At 35.3% G+C, this 12888-nt stretch overlaps 2 protein-coding genes across 2 annotated transcripts; both read right to left on the reverse strand.

Annotated features, from left to right (window-relative positions):
* Positions 1-5424: 5424 nt before the first annotated feature.
* On the reverse strand, positions 5425-6757 carry LOC118761942 (serine/threonine-protein kinase 33-like). The gene is made up of 6 exons (XM_036500137.1): positions 6432-6757; positions 6262-6400; positions 6156-6162; positions 6041-6123; positions 5684-5769; positions 5425-5643 (listed from the first exon to the last, which is right to left on the reverse strand). The coding sequence occupies exons 1-6, from the start codon at positions 6555-6557 to the stop codon at positions 5425-5427; spliced, it is 660 nt and encodes a 219-aa protein (XP_036356030.1). The 5' UTR covers positions 6558-6757.
* A 117-nt stretch (positions 6758-6874) lies between these two features.
* On the reverse strand, positions 6875-9243 carry LOC118761943 (general transcription factor II-I repeat domain-containing protein 2A-like). The gene is made up of 3 exons (XM_036500138.1): positions 8548-9243; positions 7684-7839; positions 6875-6901 (listed from the first exon to the last, which is right to left on the reverse strand). Exons 1-3 carry the CDS (start codon positions 9241-9243, stop codon positions 6875-6877), a joined length of 879 nt encoding a protein of 292 aa, XP_036356031.1.
* Positions 9244-12888: the final 3645 nt, after the last annotated feature.

Genomic DNA, 12888 nt, shown 5'->3' on the forward strand with positions numbered 1-12888 from the left:
CAAAAAATCCAAAATGCACTCAATTTAACCCGAATTCATTTCCTGAAGAGCGGTAATAAATTTGTGCGTAAAAGCCCTCAGGTACACCAATTCTGATGACGTGGATTTCGATCCCCTCAAGTAAAAAATTTATTTACAATCTCTAGTTCTTTGTATGGGGAGTATGATTATATGACCGAGGTCAAGCAATAGTTTATTCAGTTCTAGATTCAGAAAATAAAAAACAAAGTATCTGCAGTAGAGGACTCCATTTCCAACAACAGTACTCTAAGTCTGAGGTGATGTTCTTGCTATAAACTAAGACTCTCAATGGTGGAAAAACAATTGGAAGAATTAGTGGTGTCCAATACTTGTCCAGATTCAGAATTTGATGGAATGGAGTTTCGAGCCTCAATCCAAGACATATATTCAAAGTCGGATATTATTATAAAATTAGACTCAACAAAAGAGAGCAGGATTATGAGCACTTTGAAAAACAATTTTCGGAATTTAATTTCAAAAAAATCCTACAAGTTTATTTTTATGTCTCAAAATCAGGAAACAGCCCGACTTTCGGAAAATCTCTGCAACATCCATTCTCAGTTTTCTTCTTTAAAAGACGAGCATGTTCTATTGCTTAGCAACCACCGGAATTTACTTCACGAATTGGAAGCAGAAAAGCGTAAAAACGAAAAGGTTCTAATTGAGTTTGTCTAGTAGGAATTAGATTTCATCAGAACTAAAAGAAGTCCTCAAATCCTCGGCTTACGTCAATACTGAACGGAGAAAGGATCTTGAAATGATAGGTAGAATCCTTGAATTGGAGTCCCCTTCAGTCAATGACATTTTGGGCAATATTACTTGCATTAAGAAGGTATTGACTAAAATAAAATTTTAGGAAAATGAAATTCAAAAGTCGCAGCTTGAAAGCTTGTATTTTTATTTTAAAGATTCTGATTTATCGAAACGGGTTATCCATGATAGTGACGACGTTTGTTAGTTTCACAATTTTGTTTAGATAACAGTAAAATTTGAGGATTTGTTGGAAGATAAGAATAAACAGAGGTTATATATTGAGAAGCTCGTTTCACGTGTGTTGCTATATAATCCAGAATTACTTGAAAAAGAGGATTAGTTTTGTTATATTGATACATATTATATATCAAATATTACTTGTTTTTACTAAAATTAAGAGCTGTGTGAAATTATGCTTTAAAATGATAATAAAAAACAATTTTTAGCAATTTTACGTAAATAATTATCTTTAATAATCTTTTTTGAGAACATTATTAAATATTAAACTGTTTGGAGAAGGTTCCTCATAATTAAATAAACTTATAGATATATAGCCAAAAGACCGAAATATTAAATCTTTATGAAATGGGCGTTGATTAACACATTTCCTTAATAGTTTATCTATTTTCGGTTATTGAATCAGCAATCTTAAAATTAAGATTTAGGTCATTATACTGTAAAAAATCTCTCTACATGACCAAATACCAAAAAGAATTGTTCCGTGAACAAATGAATAAAAAAATGCTACTAATCACATATTATTAAAAATCACATCTTCCACCAAGTTACCTCCAATAAGTTTTAAATCTTCTCCAAACAATGTTATATCGGGCTTAAGCATCACAGAAATGCCATCTGATCCAATAACTGGCTGTCTATATTCGACTTGATTGACCTAAAAATATAACAAAAATTAAACCGAGAAAGGTATATCCGTCAAAAAACTTGGCCTGAGCATAACACCAACTTTATAGCCTCCATATACATCGTAGAAAAAAAGCGCATGTTCTGAAAACCGTTTCTAAGATAAATTTAACAAATTAAAACAGCGAGGCAATCAACATATTTACGTAAAGGATCATAATCTAACACTGGAATTGGTAAAATCTGGCGTTTCGAATCTTCGATGGTCTTTGAAGAAATGTGATGAAGAGAATAGACGACTTTTCGTCGTAGTATTATTAAAATGTCAAACATTTTATCATTCTGACTGAATATAAACTGCATAGTGAAACGATAAAATAATAACTTTGGATATTTCTCCTGAAGAATTTGACAAAATTTCAAAAGCCTTCTTAGAAATTTGCACAAGTCGTGTAACAACGACTTTAGAGGGTCCCTTAAACGTACACATAGAGTTAAATTTATCCATCGGCGTGGCAATAAACATTGCAGGAAGTTCAGAGCGATTGCTGTTAAACCTATTAATAATTTCATCTCTTTCTTCGTCTAAGTAATAGAGTTGGTTCAAAATAACCCGATAAAACAGAATGTGGATCAAATATTAATGGTTTTGAATTCCAGTCAAAGGAACTCACAAATCGTAAAAATCGTATGAAAATAACACGCGGGGACCTAAAAATACACAAAATTCTCAACATTGGAGTCGTAAAAGGCGCACTCTCTATACATAAATGATTTACGATGATCTCAATGACTATTTCAGGGATATGGACAATTAAAAGTAATTGTGCGGCAACCCATCTTTTGACCAGCCTGACTCCACCAGAATAGGAACGACTAGCTTGTTGATGTAAACTAAAATAATAAATTGGATTATATACTTTGTAAAAAATGAGTTAATTTGAGGAAAAACGTTATAATCATAATTAAATTCGTTCATTTCTTGCTTATTCTTAAACCGAAGAGATTTCAGCTCACTATGAGAAGTAAGTTGAAGCCTCCATGGGATAGAACACTGAAAAAATTATAAATATAAATCTAACATGGATGATGTCCACTCTATCAGAATATCCAACTGCCTGGATGGATTCGGTTTTTCTCAGCAGCGCAGCTATTCTCAGGTAAAATGAAGCTTTCAAATGTCGAACAGCATCCAAATCATTAGGCCATTTGGTACTTGACTCAAGTATTCCCAGAACTACAAAACTATAACTAAGACCACTTTCTATCGGCTTTATATAAGACGAAAGAAGAGATGAGCCTTGTTGTGGAATGCAGTGGCCGCGCAATACCTTCCCCGTTACTTCATTACTAATTGGATTCACTGGAAAAACCTAAAAAGGTCCAATCAATTAGAAAACCTCAGCATGACGTAGAGTAGGAGACATGGATTGTATTTTTACAATAGGTAAAGGTAGAAATGAAAATGACAAAAGTAAATTAGACAATTGAGTGAAGTACTTGTTGACTTCAGCGTACCTTTCGTCCACAGAAAAAGATAGCTCCCTTATTTTAGACTTAAAGTTCTTCCTATTGTATTCGTTAAATCCAAAAAGAATTTGTTGTTCAGTCAGTTCGATTACATTGATATTTTTTTCAGTTCCTTCAAAATGCCTAAATATAAATAGCAACATTACAAATCAAGAATATATTTGATTATAGATTTTATTATTCCACGTTTTTCGTCAAAATTTTTTGCCGGCCAAATAACTGATTCGCATACAATTCCATCCGGAAACCTCCTTAAAAGACAGCTGTTGCCCCAAAATTCTCGGAATGAATTAACCTATAAAGAACATACAAATATGGGATAATTACAAGTTCTTTGTCTTTAGATTCCAATCTATCGACATCTCTATAGCAATGTTTTCCATTTAACAAAACTCCAACATTAATAACATCTAGAAAAGCACTTTTTGGCGGAGGCGAGTCAATTGACCACTGAAATAACTCAGGACATATAAACATTTAAAACAGAAGAGCAGCACAAGTATAGGAGCGTAATGCGATTATCAAGTGCTCTGCTAAGGACCTTTTCAATATGTTCAATAGACGAATAATAACTACATCGACCACAGTCCTCGTATTTATCTGTTGATTGACTATTCTGGAGGCAGTTAGAAATCCTAGCTTATCACAGGTGACATACAAACTGAAATTGGAGGTCAAATTTCTCGTAGAATCGAATTGGAGTCATAAACAAAAGTTCATAACTGTCATTCTCTCGTTCTAAAATTTTCAAACTCAGTCGTGCTTCGTGAACGAGCTATAAATAGATATACGATTATTACCAGTTGATAATGACTAACGGATACGAGACAAAATATTCATAAAACCAGATGGGTCAACAAATACGAGATCAGAATGCTCACGAAAGTCTTGCAATTTCGGCAAATTTTCATTTCCTTGGTTATAACATAGAGAAATGGGATTCTTTATAAGACAATGTTGATCTGAAAGTTAATTACATTACTTTCGAACCAAAATAAACGAATATATTTCGTAGAATCTGTATAATATCCATAGAATTAGAAATTATGCCATTTTTGAGAAAATAAGCAAAAAACATGGTAAAAATAAATCCCGAAAACTGACCAGAATTCTATGAACAGTATAATTAACAAAATAGAAACTGTCTGATCGAGTTCTCGCTGTCTAGCCCAAACTTTCAGTAAAATAAGTGCGTCGGCAATATTCCCGTTTATCAGATCTGTAAGAAATTCGTTGATCTCCATCATTAGAACATCCGAAAGACATGAGTGATTATAAAATGGAGACTTTCCGATCGCAATACAATCAAGATTATTATGATTCGGAGAAAATAATTCTTTTTGAAAGATACCCTTTGGTGGAATTGGATGAATGATGACTTTAATTCTTCTTAAAATAGGTTCTAATGTAAAAATTTGTTTATTAAAACTAACCATTTGAATAGACATACAGAACAGGATGATATTTGTTTTGACGGTAAGAAAATTCAACTTTCTTAACAAAGTCAGATTTACAAAGAGAATCAGCAATACAGCTCAAGTAAAGGGCTCTCTTTGCAAAATAAATTAAATTTCTATGATCTTGATCGGAAAATATTTCTGCTGGCATTTCAACGGAAATATCAATAGAGACGTCCGGACGAAGAGCTGTACGGGACTCAAAACTTCCAAGAATATTAATTTTTAGTGGGGAGACAAATTTAAAAGAAACTTTAACATTTGGATAATCAAATGGAACGTAAACTCCTCTGAATTTACGATTAGATTGATTCTAAAATGAATTCATTCAAAAATAAACATATTTAACATTCTTTGACTTAATCGAAGAAAGATTTTGTTTTATGCCAGATAGAAAAAAGTCCAATTTCTCATTAATTTCAGAAATTTTTATGGATTTAATTAATTCCAATAACTATATGATTTTTTTAATTTAAAATAACAAACCTTCATTTCCAGTAAGGTCGAGCTTCTTGAATAATATAAATTCTTTAAAAACAACAGTTCTTCCTGTTCGTTGAATTTTAAATTAGCTTTCGTTTTTGGAGAGTTGCCTGCCTATTTAATACCAATAATAAATATAATTTACTTCATTATTAATCAATTTTCTTTTCATTTAAAATCTTTGAAATGAGAATTTTTAGAAACAACAACAGATGTATCAAAATTGCACGCTTTTATTAAAAGTTTATTAAAAAATTTTATTCATTTAAAAATATTTATTATTTTGAAAAATATTATTTTTTTCAAATATGTAATTTTAAAATACATCTCTGGAAGAAGTCCGCCTTTTAAATATTTTTTTCTTTTTTAAAAAGGAACACTGTTCCAAAGCCGAAGAAGGCTCTTTTTCTTTTTTAACATCTTTAGACGTGTTATCGTTGTCTATTTTGATTGAATCTTTGTCTTCCATTTGGTCCTCTTTGTACTGCTTCATCATTTCAAGAACATTGACATTTTCCGAGTTTATTGTCTTTCCCTGTTGGATAAATGTCATAAAATTTATTTAAAATATAAACCGTAATCCAATAGGAATTTGAAATTTCATTTGCTGAGAGACGTAAAGCGGGATTTACTTCTAACATTCCCTGAATACACTTCCTTCCTTAAAATTCGTTTATCTTGTACAACCAGACACTGACATTCCACTAAAGCGAGTTGATTCGTAGTCGATTTCTCCATTTTTTATTAGTTTGTATAACTGTTGTTGAGATTTAAAGCTGTAGGGTTGCTGACCTTCAACTCTAAAATTGAATATCCTAACAACTAACAGACAGTAAGCTATGATTCCCATGGCCCAAACATCGCAGAGTGTACTGTACGATTGCTTTCTCACTATTTCTGGAGCTGGAAGATTGATAAAATAATAATAAAACCCATGTAAACCGGAGTCCCGCAGAAATCGTGTAGCATGTGATCAGCCGTAACTCCTCCAATTTTTATGGCCAGACCGAAATCACTAATCTGAAATATATTAGAATTATATTATACTTTAATTCTAAATGTATATTCATGGTCAATTATATCTTGAATTAAAATATTTTCAAGTTTAATATCTCGATGAACAATGTCTAATAATATAGATTACTAGTTTTACCCATTTTGTGAAGATAGGTTAAAGCACATGCTAATTGTTTAATTACATCCCGAATTTCGCGTTCTTCTAAATTATTCTTTTTCTTTAGCATTTGCGCTAGCTGTCCTTTCTCACATAATTCCATTACCAAAAAAACTTGCTAATCAAATAAATGTATTTTATTGTAAAACCTGCCTAGTTTCATACACTTCATAAAGTTTAATTAAGTTTGGGTGATTGATTATTTTCAAAATTTCTATTTCATGCTCGAGTAAACACACTCCCCGACTGCCGGCCTGATGATATAAGAAATGCATTTACTTTTTCTTTGTTAACAATTTTGATCGCAATGTCTGTTTGTGTTTTCTGGCTGAATGCCTTGTAGACAGTTCCAAATGTCCCTTTTCCGATAGTTTGATCAAACACAAATAAAATATTTAAGGCTGAATTGCTGTCGACGCGTTTGTGAATTATTCTCTCCTCAAGTTGATTTCCATCCATATTAATAATTATTTCTTTAAACTATAATACTATTTAACTATTTGTGACCAAATCACGTCAGAAAATATCCGAAATCAAGCTTTATATATTTGACTAAACCACATTTAGTCACCGTTGCTAAGAAAAACATATTTCATATAATTTTATTACATTTCTGCACCTAATTAATTTAATAGTAATCTTTATTAGAAAACACAAAATTACGTTTCTTCATTTTTAAAATATTTTATTCGTTTTCAGAAAAACTCTACACCCTTTCGTTAATCAATTGATAGTTGTTTGGAATTTATAGTTTATTGTCATCAAACAATAATGCTCTATTAATAAATTGTCAAGGTTATCCCATTAATATTGAGTGACAATCAAGTTCATGAACTGATCAGGTGCTCTAATATTTTATTAAATATATTATCAATTTCAAATAAGTATTAATTAAGTAATCTTCTTTTTGAGTCGATACATTCTTTATTCGCACAGTGATTCAAGTAGCCAAGCCCGCCTCACTTCTTTCGAGGTGCTTGCAGGCACTGGGGGTGTTGTAGACACACTTATTTGGTGATAAATCTTAGTTATTCTTTTGTCCAGTTCAAGCCTCTTTTCCCACGGTTCAACTCTGTTCCTATAAGACAGGCCTGGCCAACCCAAATCGCATCGCGGGCCACTTTGTCCAAATGAATCCTTTCCGCGGGCCGCATATACATGTACATACTAAGGATAGATATCAAAACAACACAGATAAGATTTTATTTAGTAAAATAGCATTCAGTCCAATTATACGTATCAATGAGAAATCTGTTTTTCTTTATCTTCACTTAATTTTTTCAAATCAACTTCACAATTACTAGTTGCACATCTTAATTGGTTTTCTAAGTTTTTATCTGTTAAAGAAGATCTATATCTACTTTTACTAAACTTTAATTTCGAAAAGAATGATTCACATACGTAAGTAGATCCAAAGGAGCTTACAACTCTTTGTGCAAAAATTCTTAAGTTGGGATATTTTTCTGCAGTCACATATTTGTTATAAAAGTCAATTTTGGATATAGTAGGATAAACAAGTCTTAGTTCACTGTTGCACTGTAGGTCAATTATTTCCGTCTGCAAAGTATTTGAAACAATAGAAACGTCAACATGAAATGGAGAAGAAAATGTTTCAAACATTTTCTCATATTTTTTTAGTTCCGAGAATCGACTGTCAAATGCTGCAGCAAGATTTTTTATTTCATCAGCGTACTTGAAGAAATTTTTACAATGGCTGATTTTAAATTGATTTAGCGTTGGAAAATGTTGATCATTTCCATTTCTTATTTGACATTCAAACAATGACAATTTCATTCGAAATGCTTTGACTTGATGGCATGCATTAGTAATCAAATTATCCTGTCCTTGTAACTCCTTGTTTAATTGATTAATTTTTTCGGTTATATCTACCAAAAAGCACAGATCTAGCATCCATTCTTCATCATTTAATTCAGTTAATGTCATTTTCTTATGCATCATAAAACTTTTGATTTCTTCTCTCAAGTCGAAAAAACGTTTTAAACATTTTCCGCGACTCAGCCATCTGACATTGGAAAAATACACAAGATCACCATAGTGAGAATATAACTCGTTCAATAATTCTTTAAACTGGCGATGTTGAAGTGCATGAGAACGAATGAAGTTTATAGTTCTTACAACCACACTCATAACATGGTTCATAGACAACACTTGCGCGCACAAATTGTGTTGATGTATCAAGCAGTGTATTACAAATAAATCATTTTTTATGCTTCTTGACTCCATCTCATCCATTATTAGCTTTACAACTCCTTTATTTCTTCCAATCATAGCCGGCGCCCCATCTGTTGTCAATCCAGCAAGGGTCTCTAAATTCGCTCCATTGTCGGATAAACATTTCATAACAGCTTGGAAAATATCTTCGCCCTTTGTAGTATCTTTCAAACTGACAAGGTTAAGCATTTCTTGTTTCACTTGAAAAGATTCGGTAACTCCACGAATATATACTACAAGTTGAGACGTGTCTGATATATCCGTGCATTCGTCAAAGGCCAAAGAATAACTTTTGAAATATTTTATTTGATCACGCAAAGTCACCACAATTTCATTTGAAATGTCATTAACCCTGCGACATATGGTTTGACGTGACAAGCTAATGTTTGAAAACTTTTTAGTTTTATCTGGCAAAATGTCTTTCACGACAGCATCCAAACACTCTTTTACGAATTCTCCATCCGAAAATGATTTCATTCTCTTTGAAATTATCATTGCAACAGAGTAGCTTGCTTTAACAGTATCAGAAGAAGAGTGTATCGATGAATTTAATAGTCTTTGCTGATTTCTCAATTCAGATTTAAGCGAATCCAGTTTCCTTGTTTTCAATTCCTTACTAAATTTCGCGTATTCGGAATGCTTTGTTTCATAATGTCTTCTTACATTGTACTCTTTCACCACCGATACTTTCTCCTTGCAAATTAAACATGTTGGCTTGGAATTATGCATTATAAAAAAGTAATCTTCTTCCCAATGATTGCTGAATTGCCTGTTTTCTTCAAAAATTTTCCTTTTCTTCATATTGATAACAGCTACAAAAATAGATAAACTTTAAAATTTATTAAACTTATAAAATTTATCTTTATTTATTAAACTTAAGAAAAATTTATCTTGAATGTATTTATAGGTTAACTACATACAAAATTTCTCTCGCGGGCCGCACCAAACTCCATCGCGGGCCGCATGCGGCCCGCGGGCCTTGGGTTGGCCAGCCCTGCTATAAGAGATAATCATTCCCTCAAGGGTTTTTTTATACTAAGTGATTGAATGTATGCGTACGTTCTCTCATGATGCTAAGCAAACGTGCATATTGCAGAAATTTTTGATTTACCAGCCCATCTTACATCCCTCAACAAAAAATTTTGTTATTCAATTTTTCCTGCTTTTATTCATTTAAAAACGGATAAATTCTAACTTTAAGATTCTTCAGATCTTCAAAAATAATATTTATTTTGTATTTTTTTTTTAATGTTAATGTATTTTTTTAACAAAAGGAAGAAAATATAGGTTAATTAAGGTTGTTTAAGAGCAGAAAGGATAGCGTGGCTATTACCCCTGACAACGGTTGTTGAAAGGCGTTGAAACAGCCATTCGGTCTCCCTTCTATCTTTCGTCCGAACCGAGATCAGGGATCCAAGTTTCCTAATGAAAGCGATTGATTCCGGACCAAAGACTCCGGATGACTCCACAATGATCGGTTGCACTATGAACCTGTCCTTGAGCTCTGAATATTTTAATTTTTTAATTTTTTCGTAGTTCTGTGAAGCATATCCTGGAGAGGAGGCTGAGGCGATCAGGTTTGTCTCTGAGAAGGTGTCGGTGCAGGCGCAGTCCCAAACAAGGCACTTCCCGTTGGTGTACGGGAAAATTGTTATCCCATCAGGCCTTTTTCCGTCTGTGCGGATGAGACCAGGAGGCTCCAGCTGTGCCGGGAAACCAGCTGCATGCAAAGCGTTCTTGACAATTAGGTTCATTGTATGATGTCTTGGAAACCGGCCTGCACTGCGTCTGCATGAGAGAGCATGCCGTCCGAATTCGTCAACGGAAGCCCCGCAACTACAGCGGTGCTGGCGGCAGATCTTCATGCAAAGGCGTAAGGAGATTGCAATTCGCAATGTCTCGTCGTCCAGTTTGTTTCCGACTGAAGGGATAGGACATGCATTGAGCCACGCTCCGGATTGTTTTTGTGAAGCGCTTCTAAGGCATGCAAGACGAGATTGATCAGAGACCTCTTCCAAGTGGTGGTAAATTGACATAGAAGACAGGTCGTCCCAACATCTCTGTGAGAATGAGTTAGCAGGTATCTTGAGGCCTTTGTTCGACCAAATTTCGATTGCCATCTGATACCAGGAGGATGCGTTACGTTCAGTGGAAAGGGGGAGAACAGCATCCACCAGTGAGTCACACGACAATCGAGAAGAGAGGAAAGCGGGTAATGCAATATCTGCTGGGGAGCGGAGACCAATGCCTCCGAATCGTATTGGAAGCGTGGCTTGGGTCCACGAGGCTTCGTCAAAACGAATGTTGCAGAGATTTTCGGCACTGTGTTTCAGCCCTGATTCCAGTTCTTTGAGAAGTTCAGGGTTTATAAAGCAGGGGGCAGAGCGGAGAACGTGTTGTAGCTTGGGGAGTGATATGAAGTTTTTCAACAAGAAAAACCCTTCGTGAGCGTCCAGGATGGATAGCCTGCTTGACATAAACTCAAAAGTGGATAATTTTCCGGACAGTATTTTCTCGATTCCTTCCGGGAAAATGGGAGATCCTAAGACTTCAAGCGACCCTTTCCTGGTTATAATGCCACCCGGTAAGACTGCGTGATATTTTTCCACTATAGTCGCGAAATCTTCCTCGTTGGCGTTGAGGTTTATAATCTCACATTTTGAAGGGTTCAACTGTAATCCAATTTTCTTCAGACTTACAGCGATTGATTCGATATCCAAGATGACTTGGTGAGCAGGACCACCAATAGTAATGTCATCCAGATACCAAACGTTGAGCGGTGATTTTACGGCGTGTGCTGTTGGGTTAACACCCATGGAGAAGAGTAATGGACCAAGGGGGTCACCTTGTTGGACCCCAGAGGAGGACAAGATCGTGTGTCCGTCTATCATTAGTTCAGGTGTGCAACCGTAGCACATGCTGGCCATCGGGAGTAATGGAATGTTATGTTTGCTGCATTCTTTAAGGAAGCATGAGCGGTCGATGCAATTAAAAGCATTTTTCATGTCCAATTTAGCAAGAATACAGTCGTTATAAGCAGAGTGTGAAAACTCTGTAAAATCCCTCACGGCGTGGACAGTGGCTTCGCAGCCACTTTTAACACCGACACCCATCTGTATGTTATGGAAAATTTTCGGAATCAGATGTAAAGACCTGGCGCAAGCGATCTTAGCCGCCAGTCTCCTGAAAACATTACCGACGGATATGGGACGGATTCCACCGTCCTTTTTATTCAGCGCGGTCAGGTTACCGGAGAGAAAAAGTGAGCGTGGGAAATCAGACAGAGACCCTTCGAGGAATGCGTTCATTAGACCACAAATATCCGTCAAAAGACGTTCTCCGGCTGCGGAAGCTGAAGAGGAGACCAGATCCATGATATGACTTGGACGGAGGCCATCGATTCCGCCGCTGCTACTAGGGCGAAACGACTTCAGGGCTCTCAACACTTCGTCTTTATCGACATGCACAAAGTCATGATCCGGGCTTGGTGTTGGTACTGTTGTAGGAGAAGATGGGGTGGGATGTTTTGCTAGGAGGGACTGTATTGTTTGTTCGTCAACCCTCGCAACTTTATCGTCTGAGGAAATTATTCTCAAGGCGGCCGAGAAGTCGCCTGACATTAACTTGGAACGTACTCTCTTGCGTAGGTTTTCGTTGTGGTTTAGTCTTGGTTTTGACAGTGAGTGGCTTTCCTGAGATATTAATGTGTCGATGGAAAAGGGGAGGTAAGAAGAAATAGATCTTTTAAGTTTGGAAGTAAAATTCCCAGGCAATTTATCTCCACGGGTCAGGCCAAGTCCGAAAAAGTGGAAGCAGAACGCTTTTGCCCAATCCTCGTCCCTGTTTGAGGTCATAGCTCTGGATATCAGAAGAGACAAGGCCTCCGCAGCTGCTGGACGAGCTGGTTTCGGTAAACGGATAGGGATGCTTCTCGAATGACGATATCTTGATAGATAAGATAGTATTGCGTTCGATGAAGTTAGTATATTGGGAGATTGATCATGGGAACTATCAAACAATGTGGGTGTGTCGTGGAATGAGGCAGCTGCCAGGCAAGAGTTACAGTGCCATATTGGGATGCTGGAAGCGGATTTCTTCGAAATCTTGAGACATCCAATATGGAAGTAAGCATGGCAGTTGGCGCAGTAAATGCCGTTTTTGCGGCAGTTAATTTTACTGCATTTACCACATGGTAATGGATCGTGGAAAAGAAATGACATGTAAAAATAGGAAAGAAGTATTAAGAAAGATAACAGAAATACCGACGAAAGTATTAAATTATACAAAAAATATGAAAAATAACAGATAAATGAAAAATGTACACCACAACACCACGAACGTGATTTTGTATTTATAATAAAAATAGATTTAAAT

The sequence above is a fragment of the Octopus sinensis genome, unplaced genomic scaffold (assembly GCF_006345805.1).
Source record: "Octopus sinensis unplaced genomic scaffold, ASM634580v1 Contig18749, whole genome shotgun sequence".
Lineage (NCBI taxonomy): Eukaryota > Metazoa > Mollusca > Cephalopoda > Octopoda > Octopodidae > Octopus > Octopus sinensis.